At 41.6% G+C, this 22,583-nt stretch overlaps 2 protein-coding genes across 2 annotated transcripts in view; one reads left to right on the top strand and one right to left on the bottom strand.

Annotated features, from left to right (window-relative positions):
- Window positions 1–8,664: 8,664 nt before the first annotated feature.
- Window positions 8,665–18,831, top strand: mep1a.2 (meprin A, alpha (PABA peptide hydrolase), tandem duplicate 2). The gene is made up of 14 exons (XM_037751487.1): window positions 8,665–8,727; window positions 8,846–8,870; window positions 8,953–9,006; window positions 10,516–10,553; window positions 10,638–10,713; window positions 10,808–10,925; window positions 11,112–11,287; window positions 11,691–11,912; window positions 12,343–12,489; window positions 13,591–13,806; window positions 13,992–14,438; window positions 15,615–15,788; window positions 16,037–16,241; window positions 18,256–18,831. Exons 1-14 carry the CDS (start codon window positions 8,665–8,667, stop codon window positions 18,404–18,406), a joined length of 2,112 nt encoding a protein of 703 aa, XP_037607415.1. The 3' UTR covers window positions 18,407–18,831.
- A 984-nt stretch (window positions 18,832–19,815) lies between these two features.
- Window positions 19,816–22,583, bottom strand: part of adgrf3b (adhesion G protein-coupled receptor F3b) — a 28,516-nt gene continuing 25,748 nt past the window's right edge. The window contains exons 16-19 of the mRNA XM_037751479.1: window positions 21,558–21,599; window positions 21,281–21,310; window positions 21,121–21,194; window positions 19,816–20,009 (exon numbers count right to left, since the gene is read on the bottom strand). Of these exons, the coding sequence (XP_037607407.1) occupies window positions 21,129–21,194; window positions 21,281–21,310; window positions 21,558–21,599 (138 nt within the window). The 3' untranslated portion in view covers window positions 19,816–20,009; window positions 21,121–21,128. The remainder of the gene's footprint in view (window positions 20,010–21,120; window positions 21,195–21,280; window positions 21,311–21,557; window positions 21,600–22,583) is intronic.

Here is a 22,583-nt window from a genome sequence, read left to right as displayed (position 1 = left end):
GCTGGACACCAAAATAACTTTAAAATATTTTTTTTTCTGGTGAGTTAAGGTCTATTTCCTTTGTAGGACAGAATAAGCAGCATGATTTAGATAAGGTGTTTTATCCTTGATTGATTATTACTCTTAAAGGGGACCACCACCAATTTAAGAGATCAGTTTACCCGTCACCCAGCCCGTAAAAACAGTTATATAATGTCTTCTGTGGTTCTGGAGATAATTTGTCAACTCTGAGGAAATAACCCTCATGATGTCATCAGGGTCTGCCAAAATAAGCTACTGGTTGTGTTACACCACTCACACACACGGTTTGGTGTAGAAGAGAGAGTTCAACTTTTATTAATTCACCGGCAGAACTGGCAAAACCAAACTAGCTGTCGATGCAGCACCGGGCACACGCACTTCACCGAACAAGGGCTCCGTCTAACAACAGAAACTTCTTCTTCTTCGCTGGTAGTCATTTACGACAGAGAGTTTCACCCTGCCCCCTGCTGGCGGGTATAATTATACATATTTAAACAAAAGACTGAATATCACAGCATATTACTGAATGACATATTAGATAAATGTTTAATTGTAAAAATGTTTCTGCTGCTGTTTTGCCTGATTTGTTACGGGTTGGGTAGGCTTGTGCAAACTTAGTGAAGTTGTCAATAATCACTAAAATATACTCATACCCTCCCCTGCTTTTTTCAAGGTGAACATAGTCTATAGAAACCATTTCGAACGGTGCTGTTGCAGGTACATGACACATAGGGGCTCTGCTATGCACGGCAGGTTTTTTCTGGATGTTGCACTTACAAACTTGGGTTATAAAAAACTCAATGTCTTTTTGCATCCCAGGCCAATAAAACCTCTGCCTAGCAAGGTGTAAGACACGTTCTACCCCCAAGTGTCCCATTTCACAGTGAAGGTACTTGTACACAAGCTCTTTGTATTTTTCTGGAAGCACAATTTGATTACAGGTCGCCGTTTTGCACTTCAGCAGACCCTCTTGAGAAACATACAGTCTTTTCCATTCACGTAGCAGTTGCTTAGTTTTTGCTGCTTCCATATGCATGATCCTCTTGTCTGGTTTTTCCCCAGACCTTTTCGACTGGAGTACATGGGATATGACAGGATCTTGCAGCTGTGCCTGTAGTAACTCTTGCTGTGTTACTTTTATGTCTGGCTGATTATCTGCAGCTAACTCCTGAACATGTGGGCTGCATGTAATGGCTGAAACCCAGTCCACTTCGTGTTGTTTTTGTGTTGCATTGAATATTACACTTAAAACTTCAGGGGAGCACTGCTCTGTGCACTCACTCATATAAGAGTCCATACTCACAGGTGTGCGGGACAGGAAATCTGCATCTGTATTTGTTTTTCCTGGACGGTACTTCAGTGTTATGTTGAAGTCGGCAAGCTCACACACCCAGCGATGTCCGGTCGCATTCAGTTTAGCTGTGCTCAAAACATAAGTAACAGGGTTGTTATCACTGTATACTGTTACTGAGGGGGCATAAAACAAATAATCCCTAAACCTGTCTGTAACAGCCCACTTGAGCGCTAAAAACTCAAGTTTCCCTGAATGTAAGTGGTAGTTTTTTTCTGCTGGTGTCAATGTTCGTGAGCCGTACCCAATAACTCTGAGTTTGCCTTCCTGCCTCTGGTACAAGACTCCTCCCAGTCCTTGTTCTGAAGCATCAACATGGAGAATAAAGGGATCTTCAAACCTTGGATAAGCTATTACAGGTGGGTTAGTCAGGACATCAACTAGATAGTTCAAGGCTTTCTGGTGAGTGTCACTCCACACTATTTTCTGATGTGGGGGGAGCTGTCCTGCCCCTGCTGACCGAAAGGTGGGCTTTGACTTAGGACTTGGGGTTACATCTGTTGAGAGTAGTTCATACAAGCATTTTGCATGACGAGAGAAATCCTGCACATAGCTTCTATAGTATCCCAGGAAACCCAGAAGTTTGCGCAACTCTTTAATGTTTGTAGGGGGTTTTGTCTTGAGCGCTTGCACAGCTGCGATTTCTTTACTGTCCATCTTGTAGCCTTCAGCTGAAATCACTCTTCCAACATAGCGTACCTCATTTTTGAATAGGTCACATTTGTCTGGCCTCAGCTTAATTCCCCAAGCTTGCTGTTGTTTGAGGACAGACCTCAACATGCTGTGTGAATGTTTTACTGTAAACTAAGACATCATCCAAGTATGGAATACATGTTTTGTCTCTGAGACCTTCCAGGCTCTCTTCCATACTGCGCTGGAAAGCTGAGGGTGCGTTTGTGAGGCCAAATGGAATCCTGTTCCATTCGTACAGCCCCCATGGGGTTGAGAAGGCTGTGAATTTCTTTGAGTCCTCACTGACACTCCCTTGATGATAAGCTTTGCCTTGGTCCAGCACGCTGAACCAAGCATTTCCACCAAGGCCATCAAGTATCTCCTGTATGCGTGGTATGGGGTGCCTGTCCGGGATTGTCTTTTTGTTAAGACCCCTGTAGTCAATACAAAGCCTTAGGCTCCCATCTTTTTTTCTCACGCAGACCACTGAAGCAGCATATGGGGAGGTGGATTTGCGGATGAAGCCTTTGCTTAACAAGTCCTGGATGTGGTTCTTTACCTCCTCATACAATGGGCGAGGTATGGCATTATATGTTCTGGTTACTGGGATCTCATCAGTTAGCTTAATGTCCATTTTTAAGTTCTTAATGTAACCTACATCATCTTTGTGTCTGGCAAATGCTCCTGATTCCTCCCTGAGCATTTGTTTGACCACCGCTTGTTGTTCACTGGTCAAGTGGTCTACCTTGACAGGTGGATCCAGCAGTTTGTCCTGGGGATCATCTTGAGATGATTCTGTGGTGGAGCAAGGTGGAGCCTGAGAATTTTCAACAACTACAGAATTAACCTGGTGTTCTTCTGAGTACACTGGGTAACAGTCTGTTATTCTCTGCATGCTTCCTATCACAGCTTTACTTGGCATTGTGATGTCATGTTGCGTGGTATTTCTCACATAAATGTTCACTTTACGTGAGGAACAGGAAACATTTATCAGTTGACAGGTGATTTTGAGGCCTTCATCCAATGACAAGTTCTCCTCAGGTTCAAAGAGCATTTCAGTTTTCACTTTGAGATTGGTTTTGACAGGACAGGTAATACACTTTATTTCCCCCCTTGGAACTACAACAGATGTGCGTCCTGTGAGGACAGGGTAAGTAACATTCTCATTTGTAGCTCCCTGAATGAGGTTAAGCAATGTTTCTGCCTTTACTGACCCTAGTCTGAGTGAATTTCTGAGCAAAGCTACTCTTTCACTAGACTGAACCTGGTCCTCTCTGTTTATCAACATCTCCTCAATGGCATTAAATCCTATTATGGGCCTCTGCACTATGTCCCTGCTCACTAGTACTGGAACTAGTATCTCATCAGATCTTGCTGCTTTAGCTTTAGGATCACACAGACTGAAACTAACTGGGACCCATCCCTGAAAGGGGATTTCTGTGCCATTTGCAGCCCTTAAGTCCAGCAGTTCATCATCACTTAGCAGGTCACTGATGGGACGGATTCTTGCATCAGGTAAGTTTTGTGACTTCCATGTCTCACTCATGATGGACACTTGTGCTCCTGTGTCCCACAGGGCTTGAGTCTTGACACTGTTCATTCTGCACCAGACAAGACACTTTTTGCCTACCAGTTGTGCTACTTGCTTGCGTTTTGTACAAGGGTTGTGTGAGTGAGAGGGTTGGTCTCCTTTAAGTTTCACATTTGACTTTAAAGGTGCTGATGGGTGAGGAGAGGGCAGTTTTTTTCTTTTCCCCTTCACTGCGTACAGGGTTACAGGCTCTGTTTGAGGGTTCCGCTTTGGGTGATTTTGGGACTTTAATTCCGAGGTCATGGTACGTCCCTCCATCACAACCTCTGGTAGTTTCCCGACGGCTTCTGTCTTTCCCCTACTCTGCACCCTCTTGCCCAATGTGTGTCACTGCCGCACTTAAAACAATGATTGCAGTCCTTTTTGTCCTGCTGACATGCTACACATTGTCTCCTTGGCCTCTTAAAAGCATCAGCTGGAGCTTTGGTATGGCCGTCATCAACAGTATTTCTTCCCCGCTGGACAGTTTGCACAAGGGATGCTACTTGACCTGTCAGCTCCCTTATTGCTGTGTTGCTCTCCTCCATCTTTGGAAATAGGGAGTTGTCTTTAATGGGTTTGTTAGCTTTAGCTGAGACTGGGGTTGTCAAAGGGTCATTTTCATCCTCACTCGTCTCTACTGTGCTCAGACTTGCTTTATGAGTGGCTTTAATTGTAGCTTTATTCTTTTGGGCTCTCTCATTTTCATACAACTGTGCTAGCTGCATTTTTTGAAGGAGCAGCTCATCACTACTGTTCTCATCCTGCAGATAAATCCTCATTTCTGCTCTTATGTTATCATTTGACAAGCCTGTCATGATGGACTGAGAACATCGGCTATGAACTAGCTCTTTGTTATATTTCAGGCCAGACTGGGAACGTTCAGATGCAAACAGGATCTTTTGCTGCAGGTCAAGTACTCGGACCAGAAAATCAAGTGCAGTTTCACCAGGTCCCTGTACAGCTTTTGTCAGTTGTTGGTACAGTACTGTTGCATCCTTTTCTGCATAGTGTGTTCCTAATATTTGTCTGAGAGTGGCTAAGGTGAGATCCATTTTCCCCTCTAAATAGCTCCTCAGTTTCAAGCCAGGATTCACAGCACGTATGACAACCTCCATAATTTCCTCTTCTGGAAAGCCCTTCCTTAGACCTCTTTCAATCTGGTGTTCAAGGCTGCTAAAGCTCAAAGTGTCTCTTGATGTTGACTCACCAACATGTCCGTTTATCCTGAAGTCTTTTCTGAATCCATTGGAAGCCAGAAAGCTGTTGCTGATGGAGTCTCTGCCTCTGCTTTGCGTCCCCTCGTCCCGCGCTGTCTCCCGGGCGACCCGCTGCTTCGGCGCCGGTATGAGCGGTGCGCGGTCCCCCTGCCGGCGTCCCGACGCAGGCTGTGCGGAGCGAGCCGCCTCCTCCTCTTCCTCCTCCTCCTCCTCCTCCTCGTCGGCCGCAGGTGAAGAGAAGAGTAGCGCCGCTCCCGCGACGTCGGTCTCCGCTGGGTCCTCTCGCAGAGCTTCCAGTACATCATTCAGTTCCAAAAGCACAGACATGCCTTCATCTTCCCTCTCCAGAAAGTCCTCACGTTCACAAAACTCCACAATGTGCTTCACCATTGCACGGCGGGTTTTGTTCTTAATGTCCTCAGAGTCCTTGCCAGCAATGTTGCAGTACTCACAAACTCTGTGCAGTTCTTTCACAGTCAGTCCAAACAATTTGGTTTCTATTTCTGACAGAAACTCTTCTCGGTGCTCCGACATCTTGTTTAAAGCGCTTTTGACTCGTCAACACTTGGAAAACAATAAAACGAGACGGTTCAACTGTTCTCTGTAGCTAACGTTAGCTCACTTAGTTGACCTGCTGCTCTCACACGTGTCCAACGTTACCGTGTTCTTCCAGAGTTAACAAGTCCTTCGCCGTGAAATAATATCCATACTCATCTCGGTGGGACCTCCAAATTGTTACACCACTCACACACACGGTTTGGTGTAGAAGAGAGAGTTCAACTTTTATTAATTCACCGGCAGAACTGGCAAAACCAAACTAGCTGTCGATGCAGCACCGGGCACACGCACTTCACCGAACAAGGGCTCCGTCTAACAACAGAAACTTCTTCTTCTTCGCTGGTAGTCATTTACGACAGAGAGTTTCACCCTGCCCCCTGCTGGCGGGTATAATTATACATATTTAAACAAAAGACTGAATATCACAGCATATTACTGAATGACATATTAGATAAATGTAACTAGGAATAGATATAAAAAAATTATATATCTCTCAGGTGCTACAGTTGCATCATGGGAAATGTAAGATCCAGCTGTTTTGGAGCTTGACCTTAGCCTGAGTCCAGACCTGTGAATCACAGCCTGCATCTTTGACTCGTTCAAATAGGTCTGGTGTTGTGCCCACTGATGGCGGTATCACCCAGTTAGAAAAATATTTAAATGAGAAAGTGTGTGACCCGTTGGCCATGTTGAGATCAGTTGAGGAAATACCAAGCACCGCCCACCAGCTGAAGCACACTTTCTCTTTTACAGCTAAACAGTACACTACAAAATGTTCCTAAAAACATTTTATGTGAGACATAGACATTACAGTAACAGAATATTGATTCATATTTGATCAGCGCTGCCTAGTTTGACCGTTTGATCAGAGTTTGCGACTGCCTCTGTTGAATGAACAGCCAATAGGAACGCTCTCTCTCTGAAATGACCTGTGATTGGTCAAAGTCTCCCGTCACGGCCTAGATGTTCTAAAGCCTGAAAAAAGAGCCATGAGGAGGTGCAGAAGTCTAGTTTTCTCTCAGAACACTTGAATTACAATATGCTGAAAGGTTATTATGGAATTTTTGCCCAATGATGCCAAAAACATTCTGCCTACTGCAGGTTTACATTTTTGCTTTTTAAATCTGTCTCTTGTAAGTCCTTGAACTTTCTGGAGGTGCAATAATACTGATAATAAATCAATCAAGTGTTCCTTTAATATCAACTAAATCAGCTGCATTGACATTTGATACATATCAGCACAGACATTATAAGATAAGGAAAATGAAATATAGCACGTTATCAGGGATTAGTGGTGATATGGCACGGCAAATTGAAGTGTCAGCACTTGTGTTCTTCTAATAAATCAAAACACTACAGGAGGATTGAATGGAATGTACAAGCAGTTTCTTCAGTTAACACAAAGAGGACATGGCTGTTAGACACAAATATGCAACCCCTCTTGCATTGCAAGATTGCTTTCTGAGGACTACATGACTTGGTAAAATACTATCCCAAGCCACAGAGAGGTCAGACGTCATACCCATTAAAGCTGAAGTAGGCAAGATTGGAGCAAATATGATTTAAAAAAGTTATTTTTATAAAACGGTCGCTATATCGTGACAGTAGTACATGAAACAGCTACCCTGAAAAAAAATCATGTGCAAAACGGCATCTGCAAGATTTCACAGACCGGAGGAAAATAAGCAGTAAGAGCTGATCTGCTGTCCAGCTGCTGTCTATAAGAGCCGGCTGTCAATCACTTGCGAACTCCGACCAAACGGTCAAACTAGGCAGCGTTGATCGAATATGAATCAATATTCTGTTACGATAATGTCTATTTCTCTCCTCACATGTTCTCAAAATCATCTTGTAGTGCACGGTTTAGCTGTAAAATGAGAAAGTTTGTGACACCGCCGACATTGTGAAATCTAGTGAAAGAACGCCAAGTTCTGGTCACATGACCGGAGCACAGCCAATAGGAACGCTCTCTCAATGAAATGACCTGTGATTGGCCAAAGTCTCCCGTCACGGGCTAGATGTTCTAAAGCCTGAAAACAGAGCCATGAGGAGGAGCAGAAGTCTAGTTTTCTCTCAGAACACTTGAATTACAATATGCTGAAAGGTTAGAATTTTTGCCCAATGATGCCAAAAATATATTGCCTACTGCCGCTTTAACACACCTATCACACAGGTCTGTTCATACAGGTATTTAGGGGTCCACATCGACAACACTCTCAGCTGGAAGGTACATGTTGGAAACCTCTGCTCCAAACTTCAACAGCGGATGTACTTCTTACGCAGACTCAGGTTCTATGGAGTGGAGCAGAAGATCATGTTACTTTTCTACCGGGCTGTCTTGGAAAGTATTGTAAGATATGGCATCACGGCCTGGTACGGTAACCTGACTGTGCAGTTGAGGTCACAGATTTCTCTCCAGGTGCAGACTGCCATGAAGATTATGGGGGTCAAAAACCACCCTACCCTCCAGATGCTTTATGAGCAGTCTGTCATCAGACAGGCACAGAAAATTGTGTCAGACCCAACTCACATCTTACATCAGGAATACCAACTTTTACCTTCCGGCAGGAGATTTAGAGTCCCACAGTGCAGATTGAACCGATGTCTATAAAACTCCTCAACAACTCGTAACATCAAGCTATCATAAGGACAGTGCAATATGTTAAATGGGGACAGTGCAATATGCTAAATTTGGACAGTGCAATATGTTGCATATGTGTAATTTTGGACTATTGTCTGTGCAATATGGGCAAGACGGTAGACGGTGCAGTGCACTACCGGTGCAATACCTGCCATGGTGTGAGTGACAGTGTGTGTGATAGTATGTGCCATTATGTACGTGAACTGTGTATGTGTTGAAACATCTGTTTCTGTGAAACTGGTCCCTGTCTGGTGTGGAATTGTTTATTATTTTTGCTGATGCTGTTTTAATTTAGTGTTTGTAACTGCAGTTGGACGGAGTCCAGGAAAAATTTCCCCACGGGGACAATAAAAATATATCTTATCTTATCTTATCTTAACAACATAATTGCCTGTTTTAATAGACTAAAGAACAGAGTTCTTGTCAATGTATTGTTGATTCGGTTGCCTCTGTACAGGGTCAACAGCTCATTGTGCTGCCAGTCATATAAGTGGAAGGGAGGACACGTGTGAAATGCCTGTTACTCATTGAACATCATAAATAATCCTGATCAAAGTTCCTCTCCAGCTGCTGTCTTTATGGACATGTTTACACTGGCATCAGAGAAACAAGTTTGTGTCTGGATAACGACATGGGCTCTGGAGACGGTTTGAGGAAAATTGCTGCGCTGATCGGAGTCTTTGTGGTATTGAAGGTAGGGAATTTTTTGAAGCATTTGAAATTTAATCACATTGAAACAGAAATTAAAAAAAAAAAAAAAAACGTCTCTCTAGAAGGGTTTCAATTTAGACATATCTCTTTTTGTGTGCTAGGTGCAAGCTGTTCCGACACGTGCCGGTTGGTTAACTTTATTGATCATATGCACATAAAACAAGCTTGGTTTTTATTTTTTGGCGGTAACAATAAATTTATCTTCCAGGTGATAATGCAGACGCTGGTGAACTGAGGGACGACATACTTGAGATCAATAGAGGTATACTTTTTAAGCCTTGTCAAAGATGCCCTGTTTCCTGTTGATATGTTATCGTAGAGGTAAAGTCCCGCCCCTTCCGGTGGACCAACATTGGACCTTATTTAGGAAAAAATATGAACGGTAGTGATATGGAGACAAATCATTTTTATCCCGTTTGAATTGCGCCATGAATCACACATATGATGTTTGTCAAAAACATAATTTTGCAAGTCAAGAAAGTTGCAGTTTGTCGTAAAACTGTTCAAGTATCAGACTGTGAAAATACGTAATTAGAAATACGACATACCCAAAAGTTGCGTTGGCCTAAGTGACATCTCTCTCGCTGAAGCTACGATGCCTAGGTCGTGTCTAGAAGGTAACCCGCGAATAGCGAAAACATGCAAAAACGTGCAAAAACTTTAGCATCTTAACCTTATCTTAACCTTAACTATTCAAGGTCAATGCCAAACCTTAACCATCTTGCGAGAGTTTCACAATTTGCGTCTTACCTTCTAGCCACGACCGGATGCGTGTGCGTTTCATACTTGGATGTTCTCACACCAGCAACGGGTCTTGCTTATTCTTTCTCTTCCCGGCTGATAAAAAGACCAGGAGTCACTGGATGAAACACAACAGGTAAGATAACGTTACATTTGTGCTTGGAATATAACTAAGTTAGCTAGCTAGCTAGTGTTGGTGATGTATATTGTGCGAGACAAGAGATGTAGTTCACTGACCGGTTCCACACAAAACTAAATGATACTACTACAAACCTACGACAAACTGCAACCTTCTTGACTTGCAAAATTATCTTTTAAATTGACAAACAGCATATGATTAATTCAGGCCACAATTCAAATGGCATCAAAACTTATTTGTATCTTGTCATACATGTTTTTTATGAAATAAGATACCTTGGGGAATCAAGCCCCGAGGAAGAGTACTGGACTTCGAAGCAAATTTTATATAGTGGCCAAACGGCGGTACTACAACTTCCGTGTCCGTCACGTGATGCCATTGGACCCAAAATGACTTTTTTCCATAGACTTACATTGGGAAAGAGACGTCTGTAAAACAGAGGATCATTTTTTTTAGGTAAATCAACTTCCCAGTATGAAAACTTGAATAGCCCTTATTCAAATCATTAGGTCCTAAAAGTTATAAAATGCACTAATAACCGAATCCAGAGTTATTTTCCTTCTCCCATTCATGTGAATGAGACCCAGTCTGAGGCTGGACCGCGGGCTGGGAGGCGGAGTTAAAAAAAAACGCTACCGCTCCATGGGCCCAATGGATGCGGAAGATCACTGGAAGATCCGGGTAATTCTATACTCAAAGTCAAGCTTTGTTTTTGCTTCATGCGCCACTGAGCAACTTCCATAGAATGATCAGGGCCCCGCCTCCAACGCTGTATCCAGTTCTCTTTATACATCCATGTGGGGAAGTTGGGAATACTGGAAAGGGAGGGACTTCACCTCACTATATACATTGTTGACTTGATATTCATATGTACTCAACATGTGTTTTTAGGGTTAACACACCTGTTTCAGGGAGACATCGCTGGTGATGTAAGTATACAGAGAGTCTGAGCAGAGAGTATGTTTGTCAAGAACTTAAAAGCATACTCTCAACACTTTCAATGTGTCTTGCAGCCCAACAGGAATGCAATCCTTGATGAAACAAGAAGATGGAAGTTTCCCATTCCCTATATCTTAACGGATTCTTTAGGTACACTATGCACAAAGGAATACATTTCGACCAACAAATAATTTCATGAGTAGGTAAATATGCATATCCTGATTTGGAATTTCCATTACTGTAGAACTGAATGCTAAAGGTGTGATCCTCCAGGCTTTTGAGGAATACCGTTTGAGATCCTGTGTGGACTTCAAGCCCTACGAGGGCGAGAGCAGCTACCTCTACTTCACCAAGCAGTCTGGGTGAGCTGCAGTGTTCCACACGACTCAGGAACGATCTTGGCTGTTACACAACTTTATGGGCCATGCTGTCAAGTCATCAAAAGCGTTAAGATTAGGAAATGTTGATGTGACGAAATGCTATTTAGAGCTCAGTAACAGCACCTGAGGTCGATTGCTGATTGTTAATTTTCCATTTTACCAATTCAGATGCTGGTCATATGTTGGAGATGATAGAACAGGCCAGAATGTGTCCATTGGGGAGAGGTGTGACACTAAGTCCATTGTGCAGCATGAGCTCCTCCACGCTCTGGGCTTTTACCATGAACAGTCTCGCTCAGATAGAGATGACTATGTCAAAATCTGGTGGGACCAGATTGAAGACGGTGGGTCACAATATTTAATTCTTTTGTTTTATTCAGGGCTGTGGTCAGGATTTTAGAAATACTCCAAATTCCGCCATCACAACCCCACCCACCTAGGAAAATGTTGACTAGTCACCAACCAAGTATTTAAAATAATAACATTTAACAATTCAGATATTCATTGAAAACTAAGGCTGTCAAAGTTAACGCGATAATAATGCAAATTGAAATTATTAGCACTTGTATTATAATGTAATCAAAGTAGGTTGCAGGCTGTGTCTTCTAATCTGTCGTGCATTACTAAGTTTTATAGGAGGGTTTATAGCTTCTACATATGCATAACGTTACGTGGTAGCATTGCTAGAAGGAGTTGATTTACTGTCAATTGACTATCTACATGACAATGTTTCTGCCTCCTCCACAGGTATGGAGCACAATTTCAACAAGTACGAGGATGACTTCATCACTGATCTGAACACGCCATATGATTATGAGTCCATCATGCACTACAGGCCGCTGTCCTTCAACATAAATGAAAGTGTCCCAACAATCACCACCACCATACCATATTTTAATGAGGTCATTGGCCAGCGGATGGACTTCAGTGCAGTGGACATCACCAGGCTCAACCGCATGTACGACTGTGGTGAGTGTCTCCTTTCACGCCTGCTCAAAGGTTACAGAAAGGTAACTGGTTCACATCCTATATCCTGGCAGGGAACGTGGTTAAGAATCCATAAGATACAGGTGTGTAAGAAAATTACTGATTTATTGTCACACTAGACCTGAAATACATGTATATTCTCATCTTAAAGCTGCACTAAAAGAACTCTGTAGTCCCCTTCAGCTTTCCCAAATTTTAGTCTATGTTGAGCTTGTTCTTCTGCCCCATAGTCTCCAAAAACTCCATAAATGCAGTATTTGACTTAAGAGCCACACTAGAGAGATTTTTATGTATAAATCCCACTGGTAGTTGTAGATCCTCCATATTACACCAATCAAATTTGAGCATGTACTCCTCTCTGCGATCTCTGTAGAGCTTTGTAGGTTGATTGTTGCTAACTGTCCTGTTCCAGCCAACACACACACTCTCTTGGACCAGTGCTCTTTTGAGCTGATCAACATCTGTGGAATGATTCAGAACGAGCAGGACAACGCAGATTGGGTCCAAACGCTGAGCAGTCCAGCTGATACCGACCACACCGTGTCAGGGCGCTGCAGAGGTACTTAGCTAATTCTCTAGATCATATAGCCTCAACGCCCAGCTGTTGAGTGTCCTATATGATGTAACAGAAGGGCAGGTAATTAGATCAAATTTGACAGACTTACATAAATTAATATCTTGTTCAATACTAGCTATTTATAGCATTTATTTATGCTTCTATGGTGCTTGTCAACACTCAAATGGTGCGTACCTACTCAGGAGGTGGCCATACGCAATAAAAAGTAACGGGGCTCATGCATGGCGCAAGGTGCCAGGGGTGGATGAGATTCACCCTGAGATGTTGACAGCTCTGGACATTGTTGGACTGTCTTGGCTGACATGCCTCTTCAGTGTCGCGTGGAGGTTGGGGACAATGCCCGTGGAATTATTATTGGGCTGCTCAGCCTCCCTGGGAAAGTTTATTCTAGGGTGCTGGAAAGGAGGGTCCGACCGATTGTCAAACCTCGGATCCAGGAAGAACAATGCGGATTCCGTCCTGGCCCGATAGTCCCGTGAGGATTATTACGGGAATATGGGGTACCGAGGTTGCTGTTACGAGGCATCCAGACTTTGTATAACCAAAGTGAGAGCTGTGTCTGTATACTTGGCACAAAGTCAAACATGTTTGCAGTGGGTGTTGGCCTTCACCAGGGTTGCCAATCCTGTTTGTGATTTTCATGGACAGGATCTCAAGGCGCAACCGGGGGGTGGAGAGTATCCGGTTTGGGGCCCTCAGATTTGCGTTCTGCTCTTTGCAGATGATGTGGTTCTGTTGGCTTCATCAGACCCGTGAGTGCCGATCCATTTCAAGCACTTACCCTAACCAAATAGTTTTGTTCCCTAAACCTAACTGCGACCGTTTCACAACGTTAACCACGTCTTACAACGTTAACCATGTCTTATAACGTTAACCATGCGCAAACTTTCTGCATTAAGATACTACGCAAAAGGCTGACGCTGGAAGCTTTGTGCCCAAGCGGCAAAATATGACAAGCAGGGATGAGGTGATGTTTTTTGGATAAATGCTGTTGTAACAGGACATGAATAGCATTATGCTCTAATGCCAGTCATCACTATAAATCAGTTAACACAATATGTACCAATGGGCTTCCCTTTCTAGATTCTGGCTACTTCATGAAGTTTGACACATCTTCTGGCGCAGTTGGAAGCAGTGCCTTGCTAGAGTCACGTATCCTCTACCCCAAGAGGGACGAGCAGTGCCTGCAGTTTTTCTACAAGATGACTGGAGCAGCTGGAGACAAACTGGTGATATGGATCAGGACTGATGATGGGACAGGGACTGTACGCAGTGTCAGGAAGATCCACACCATTACAGGTATTTTATTTTATCCTTCCTGTGCCGGCACATAATACACTGCCTATTGCACAGTGCATTCTAAAATGTTGTCACTTCAAAATCCTTAATGAAAAGCACTTTCTATCCATGCAGTGGTTATTGCATTGTAAGACATTGTAATTCACAAACCAATTTAAATAAATCACCTGCTTTTTGTCTTTCAGGTAACGGAGATGCTCTCTGGGAAATAGTCCATGTGACTCTCAAGGTGACAGAGAAGTTCCGCTATTTCTTCCAAGGCATCAGAGGATCATCCAACTCCTCGGGTGCCATCTTAATCGATGACATCACTCTTACTGAGACCATTTGCCCCAGTGTTGTCTGGCAAATCCACAACTTCACCAGCGCTCTCGCCACCACTCCTCTTGGCAGTCCAGTTAAAAGCAAGTGCTTCTACAACTCAGAGGGCTACTCATTCGGTATCAGTGTTTACCCAAATGGAAAAGTGAGTGCCTATCCAGACTATGTTGGCATAGCCTTGCACCTCTGCAGTGGGGAAAATGACGCAGTGATGCAGTGGCCAGCCATAAACAGGCAAGCGACTATCGTTGCCATGGACCAGGACCCGGATGTAAAACTGAGAATGTCTTCTACAAGAAGCTTCACCACAGGTAGGTGTCACTGGCATTTAGAGTTCTCTAGCCAGATGAAAGGGTTGGATTAGTTCAGCTCTACGGTGCTTTTTTAGCATTCTAGTGCTTAGTTTTATGGCCCACACCTTTACTGTTTTGGTTCATTTTCACCAATCTCTTCAACCTCGTTTCCAGCAGCTGGTTTCTGCAAAAAGTCTCTTGAATGTAGGATGAATGTAAATATCCACTCTCCTTTTAGCTCTGCTTTTGCTCTCCACCAAATCCTGTGGGAAATATCTTGCTCTTTAGCTGCTAAGTGCTTTGCTATCTTCACTGGCAAGTCGCTAACCTTGTCTGCCGTTTGATGCTAGGCAGGTAGTGTACAGTGTGTTGTTAGAACTTTTTTGATGAAAACAGCTGCCTGTAGCGTTTAGAAACAAGCTTGATGAGAGAGAGCCAAAATAGTAAATCTGCTGGCCATACAATCAAAACACTAAGATGAAAGGCCTACAGTGATCTCTGTAGATATTTTGTGTGGTTCAACTCTGAAGGCTCTTGATTGTGTACTGAGGGGTGTAGGATACTACAAAGCAATTTTGGGTTATAGAGGTAGAGTATGTCAAGCCTAAAGCCAGTATTTCAAATGTCACAAAGGTGGCTTTCTTTTATCCTGGCTAGATCGCCATGGCAACCTTTGCTGTAGACCTAGCCTGAACCATCTTCTCATATTAGCTCCGGTCAATGTCCAGAAAATCGGGTCTGGAGTTGCCCTTTCACACATGTAGCACACGACAGGAGATTGTCTGTGTCAGACGTGTTCTCTACTGGAAATATTCCGTTTGGTTCAGGTGCGGTGGCGCCTGTGTAGAGCGCGCAGGCTACGACGCGGCTACTGACTACTTGACCACGTAGCTGGTTTGTAATTTGGTCATAAAGAACCAAGTTTCTTGCCATTGCTTGAATTTGTTTGACAATTTCGATATCTGCCCTTATCGACACAACTTCACGAATCTCGACGTCTCTCCAGTTTTCCACATTTTCGTTGGCGTCCTCGTGTAAATGACCCTTCTTCTTCACAATTGGATGTTTGTTTTCTTCTGGCTCTGTCGAATTTGCTTCGTAGTACACACCCTGATATCCTGTTTCAACCAAAAACATGTAGAATTCAGAAATGGAAAACGTTTGCTTTTTTTCTTGACTATTTCCCCCCCTCAGTCACTGATCCTCGTTGGAACAAACCAACAGCTACTTCAGGTGCAGTGTTGGATGAAGACTGCCGGTGCTATCGTGGTCAAGACTTTGGCTGGAGCACATTCATTTCTCACAAGCACTTGGACAGGAGGAGCTTCCTCAAGAACGATGACCTCATCATTACTGCTGACTTCAATGGTGAGAATCAGAAATATCAGCTCTTCCACCCGGCTATACTAGACTATTCATACATCAGACAAATAGTCTGCCAAACAACAGCTAATTTTCTACATTTTTAAGAACATTTCCTGCAAATGCCTGTTCAATACATAGAATTCTTTTCAGATTTCCTGCTACTTTAAATCGTGTGTCACTTTTCTTTTTTACATACATTATTTGAGTTAACAGTTTATTTTAACATCTTCATTAACTTGTTGTTTTGTTAGATTTGACATACTTGATCAAGACTGAGGTGCCTGTCAAACCGGCCGCACCAAGTAATGACATCACAGATGAGAAGCCAATCAGCGAGGTGGAAATGAGACCAGAGGCTCATAAACACAGAGAAGCACGTGCTGCCAACCCCTGTCATCCCAACCCTTGTTTTAATGGAGGCATGTGTGTGGAGAGTGAAGGGAAAGCCTCATGCAGGTGTGTGTTTTCGGGAGTCGATGTACAGCACATGGCTATATCTGTGGCAATTTAGGAACTTTTAGAGAACTGGGGATATTTTGGCCAATCTTCACTTCCAAAAGATATGAATTTAAATTCAATGTCAATTAGGCGCAGGCCAATGCACTTACATAAGGCTTGCACCCATAGGTGTTTGAATAGTTTTTGTGAAGTGTGAAGATCAATACCACCATGTGTTAAAGAGATAGTTTGGATTGTTTGAAGTGGGGTTGTATAAGGTACTTATCCATAGTCAGTGTATTACCTTCAGTAGATGGCGGTCAGCATGCCCCCAGTTTGGAGAAACAGACAGGAGTAATGGCGTGGGAGGAAACTACTGTACTGATGTGGACGGGGGCTGCAGCAAAACATATTTTAGCCAGCTTAAAAAAATATCAGTTTAAGTGTACACTATTTTTAGAATATTTTCACCGCTATACCACTAGCCCTTTCCGACGGGCAAACTGAAGCCTTTATATCCATATGCTCTCTTCAAAGCCACCAGATTCCATTGACAAAAACAGTAATTACCTGTTTAGTACCTTGCAGAACACGGAAGTTGCCCATCTACCGCTGCCTTGATTGGTTAGTTTGTTTATATTATTGTGTGACTTTGGGGAGTCTGAACTGACCATAGTCTTTAATACACTGACTATGGTTAAGTAAATCATACAACCCCACTTCAAACAATCCAAACTGTCCCCTTAAAGCGGCAGTACGCAGAATGTTTTTGTCATCATTGGGCAAAAAATGACATAACCTTTCAGCATGTTGTAATTCAAGTGTTCTGAGAGAAAACTAGACTTCTGCACCTCCTCATGGCTCTGTTTTTAGGCTTTAAAAAGGCTGTTCATTCAACGGAGGCAGCTGTCAATTACTTGAGAACTCCGATCAAACGGTTAAACTAGGGAGTGCTGATGAAATGTGAATCAATATTCTGTTACTGTAATGCGTATTTCTCGCATAACATGTTTTCAGAAACATCTTGTAGTGCAGTGTTTAGCTGTAAAATGATAAAGTTTGCTCCGGCTGGTGGGCGGTGCTTGGTATTTCTTAAACTGATCTCACCATGGCGGCCGGGTCAACAGAACACTACAAGATGTTCCTGGAAACATTTTAAGCATCAGGCACTACAGTAACAGAATATTGATTCATATTTGATCAGCACAGCATAGTTTGACCGTTTGATTGGAGTATGCGAGAGATTGACAGCTGCTCAGAGATGGCAAGGCTCCAGCTCGGCTCTGATTGGTTGTTTTCCTCCGGTCTGTGAAAAATGCAGATGCCATTAGGAGCACCGGTGGACACAGAGGAACATGACTTTTTTTTTTTCAGATTACCTGTCCGATGCACTGCTGTCACGATATAGTGAACGTTTATTAAAATAACTTTTAAATATTATTTGCTCCAATTCTACCCACTGCTGCTTTAAGTATGGAGCTAGATCCAGGAGTTCATTAGCTTTGCTTAGCATAAAGACTGGAGGCCGGCTCAGTAATTAATACAATCCCTCAGTATTACTTTGGCCATTTATGATATAATTTAGACTACTCTGGGCATGATGAAAAATAATGGGGAAATGTAATTGTAGTTTCTTTAGTATCCTTTGAGAAAAATACTTATTTGCTTTCTTGCGGACAGTAACACAAGAAGATCTATACCACTCTCATGTTTGTGTGTTAAGTATGGAGCTGGAGGCAGGAGGCAATAAGCTTAGTTTAGCATGACGACTGGAATCAAGGGGAAATAGCTAGCCTGGCTCTCTCCAAAGTTAAAAAAAGTGCCTACAAGCACCTCTAAAGCTGAGTAATTAGCATGTTTTATCTTGTTTGTTTAAAATGTAGACAAACAGAAATGTAAAACTTTAGTTTGTAGTTTTATGAGCAGTTCTGTGCTTTAACTATTTCTTGGTTAACAAAATGTATATCATATTTATATCATATTTATATAATTTTTCCATAATAAAAAAAACTTTGTCTGCTGATATTCTCAGGTGTGCATCAAGCCAGACCACCTACTATGCTGGTAAGAGGTGTGAGGACCTGAATGTAAACGGAGGCATTCTAGGAGCTCTGATCGGTGGCGCAGCGGGGACCGTGGTTCTGACGCTGGCCATCTTCACCGTCATCAGGAGAGCTCAGTGAAAGATATTTCAGAGGAATAATGTGTCCTCTGCGTTCATTCAGCAGTGAATTCACGGCAGAAAATGGTGCCAATGCTTTTAGAGATGAGTATTTGTATCAGTTTATATAGGGTCATCATTTTTGCATCTCGGACCTTTATGTGTTACGTCCCCACATGAAATTTATTTTTTATTTTTTCCCTTAGGCTGAGCCCAGAAATCAATCCCCAACAACCACAGGGGAAACTTCAACTGTCAAATTTCTAGTTCTCCCAAATGAATAACATTTTTCAATAGAGCACGAGTTTTATGTGTCTTAAGTTTGTTTAATTTGTATGATACAAAAAAATCATATGTAGTCCACTAAATAAATTCTGTTATGAAAAATGAATAATTTCGATTGAAACTTCTGAGTCATGCATCGTGTAATGATCAATAAAAGACATTATTTTCCTTGTCTTTATTTCAATACATATTTTTAGATACATACAGTAATTTGACACACATAGTATACAGGTTATAGTTCAAGTCAAATAGTGTACATTTACAGACATTCCTTCTAAACAAAATAATCAAACCAAGCCAAACTTGTTTAAAGGTCCCATATCGTGCTCATTTTCAGGTTCATACTTGTAATTTGTGTTTCTAATAGAACATGTTTACATGCTGTAATGTTCAAAAAACACTTTATTTTCCTCGCACTGTCTGCCTGAATATACCTGTATTCACCCTCTGTCTGATACACACCGTTTTAGTGCCTTTCAACGGAATTGCAATGGAATTGCGTTGCTAGGCAACAGTTTGGGTCCTTGTTTACTTCCTGTCAGCTGAGGAAAATAATAATAATATAAACTGGGACACATTTAGAATGTTTACGTTTGAAACCGTGTAATGGTCTAAATATTGTAGATTTGTGACATCACAAATGGACAGAAATCCTAACGGCTTGTTTCAAATGCACAGTTTCTGAATACGGGCTGTGTGTATTTCTCCGTAATTTGAATGTTTTGATAGTTTAACAGTATTTATATAGCACTTAAACCTGCTTTATAATATAAAAGACCTGAAAAGCTCACTTTTTACAATATGGGACCTTTAAATCTATGTTCTATACACAGTCAACTCAATCTGGGCGTACAGAATGCATGACATCTAATTTGCCTCTACTTAATGCTATACAGTGGCAATTCAGTATTTTGTTTCACTTCTTTGGCACTTATAATGCAAATGGAATTTAATCTATATCTGCTTTACCCTTAAAAAATAAAATGGTGGCAAATATATGCGTTAGCTAGATCTACATATAACTCCCTGGAGCAGGATTTCCTGTGAAATCTTTGTCAGCCTCATCTGAGGATGATGACCAGCAGCGCAAGTGCTACTACTACTACTACTACTACTACTACTACTACTAATAATAATAATGGTCAATTCTATCAAATCATTTAATATTATCAAAACATGCAGTGTTCTATTCAGTAACCTTTAGATGACAATTAACCTTCTATTAGGCCATTCATCTATACATCTGTAACTGTCTCTATAATCTAACACAAAGTAGACTAAGAGTTTTAGGCTACAAGTGGAGCTGCATACATGCGAGTCGCTGTTTCCGTCTCCACAATCTGAAACGGAGAGATGAGCAAGTATTTAGATCATTTCTAGACTAGATTCACAAACTCACAAAATATCAAAATCTGCTTACATGTGGCGCAAAAGTGATTTATATAGCCGACAGACCCATTTCATGTAACTTTGCATTGCCTGTTAAGACACTGGGTGCTATGGTTACTGCAGCAGCATTTGCCATTGGACCTTATTGGGTGACCAACAGCACAACATGCGTTATGATCACAAAAGCAGAAAATAGATAGAAGTAGTCACTGAAAATACGCAAAACTTTTCTTTCGGTAACACTTATACTAACGATCATTTATGAATGGTAAATTGATAGTTACCGAATCTTAGTTAATAGTTATTTTACTGTTAATAAAAAACATTTAAACGATAATGAATAATGTTTACTAATAATTTGTAATGCTATAATTTGTTATTTTTATCATTAGTTTGTTTAATATGAAATAATTAGTTCATAAATTCTATATTGTATAGCTGATAAGAGACGATAACAATACATTCTGATTACATTAAAAATTAGCATTTATTATCAATTTATTGTTGCACAAATTTTTAACATTTTAGAAACTATGCTACTACATTTTATATAATATATAAGTATTTGTGAACGATTACCTACCAAATGATTTGTAAACCTTTAAGAAATCGTTTTTTAAAACATCTAAGGTTTAAACATCTTTAAGGTTTACAAAAAATATATGAATCATTAACAGATACTTATATATATATATATATATATATATATATATATAGTAAATACATTTTTATAATGTGTGCAACTGTAAACTGTTCGCTGTCTTTCACATTCTTTCACAACAATGACCCACTAGCTATACATTATCCCGCTTATTACACGGCTACACAGCGTTTTTTGTTCTGTTTTGATCAAAGCAGAGGGTTAGTATGGTTTATAAGACAGCAAGTCAGTGTTGCTCAGTAAAGATGCTGGTGCAGCAACCCAAGCAGAATCAGCAGCTTTGCAGTCTAAATGCATCTACAGTCCTGAAATGCAATTGTTATTGAAAATGTGTGTGATTGAAGATGCAGCCATAGACACAAGTTAAAAGGAGAGTCTTAATGGCGTAATATAAGACTGACCTCGGTCTTCATTTGTCTTTTGTGTACGTGGTTGTCAAATTCGTCTTGCTCTCACTTTTTCCTTTGGATTTTGCCTGAGGGTAGAATGAAAAACGAGTTACGATGCATGTTTCCATCATTTAATGGCGTTGTTCCGGATAGACCTCATTGGTAAACTTACCGTTATGAGCCTTATCATTTCCTCTCGAACCTGTTAATAAAAGCACAGATAGTTTAATAGATTGGGCAGATGGTAAATACTAAACAACATGATTATTGCCAACATTTTTCGGCCCCCGGCATCAAACCCATGCCTCCCATGGCGAGGAAAAAAGAAAGAAAGAATTCCCTACCTATGACCACTGGACATTTGAGAGATTTTCAATAAATCAATGAGCATACTGACACTGATAAAGCATAGCAGAGATATCTTTCTATTGATAAAATGACAAACCTACCTTCTGCTCTGCAAAACACCCAGTGATCAAAATGAAAAGGCCCTGTAAGAGAAGAAATTGAGTGCAACGGGTTATATTTTTATTTGGAAAGAAATATTAAATACCACATTTAAGGTGTGTTATGCTAATGTAGTGGCTAATGTAGCCTAGTAGCCTCAATCAGAGATGTGGAGCAGGCTACAGATGTCTGATCATGAGACATCACTTGCAGGGTTTCCGTCGGAAAAAAATGGTGCCGATCCACGTGTCCTGGAAGATTTTAATGTCCCGGACAAACAGGAGAAATTCCGGTCAAATATTATCCGTGTTTATTGAAATTAAAAACAATTGAGAGGCAGGCTATATTAAGAATAACGCCACAGGACATTTTTACAGATATTTTTCTGACATTTTCAGACATTTCTTTTGGACATTTATCAGCCTTTTTCCAAATATTTTTCAGAATTCTTTCAGACATTTTTCGCACATTTTTCAGTCTTTTTTTGGAATTTTTTTTTTTTATGTTATCGGTTTGTCTGTCTATTCACATGAGGAGCTCAGAAACCCGCGGATCCCAGCGGCACATCAGTAGAGTAGGCGGTCCTTAGAGTGGCCCAGGACACATTCACTACAGACTGCTAAAAGAATGTGGCCATATGTGGCCCAGACCACCTCTGAATGTGGTCTGAAAGATCCAATCTCAATGCGTCTTGAGTGCGTACACACCTGTTCTTGGAGCTGTCCACTTGTGATCTGATCACTGAGGAGGCATGTTGATACCAGGTCTTAACAGGGCCGCAGACTCATCGCCATTATCAAGGTTTCTGCCAGTGTATTGCACCGACGTTTTTTTCTTTTTTTAAACTAAAATGTGTTATACAGGTAGCGAACTCCTTCAAGGAATAACCCAGTGCGAAGGTGTTGCGTGCATAACGTTAGTGAGTGTGGTGGTGCGTGGTAAAAAAAACAAAAAACGGTAATTACCAGATAACAGAAACCCTGATTGATCACTTGAGGCATTTGATCAGATTCCACACAGCTCTCTCT

The sequence above is a fragment of the Sebastes umbrosus genome, chromosome 18, assembly GCF_015220745.1.
Source record: "Sebastes umbrosus isolate fSebUmb1 chromosome 18, fSebUmb1.pri, whole genome shotgun sequence".
In the NCBI taxonomy this organism is placed as follows: domain Eukaryota; kingdom Metazoa; phylum Chordata; class Actinopteri; order Perciformes; family Sebastidae; genus Sebastes; species Sebastes umbrosus.
Note: the sequence above shows the minus strand (reverse complement) of the source record. Positions and strands in the feature narration are given on the sequence as shown.

Excerpts from the sequence above, each read along its gene's own strand:
- mep1a.2 (XM_037751487.1), top strand. The coding sequence starts at position 8,665 with ATGGGCTCTGGAGACGGTTTGAGGAAAATTGCTGCGCTGATCGGAGTC. Across the intron at positions 8,871-8,952 it reads AGCTGTTCCGACACGTGCCG|GTGATAATGCAGACGCTGGT; the intron begins GTTGGTTAACTT and ends TTTATCTTCCAG. Across the intron at positions 16,242-18,255 it reads GAAGGGAAAGCCTCATGCAG|GTGTGCATCAAGCCAGACCA; the intron begins GTGTGTGTTTTC and ends TGATATTCTCAG.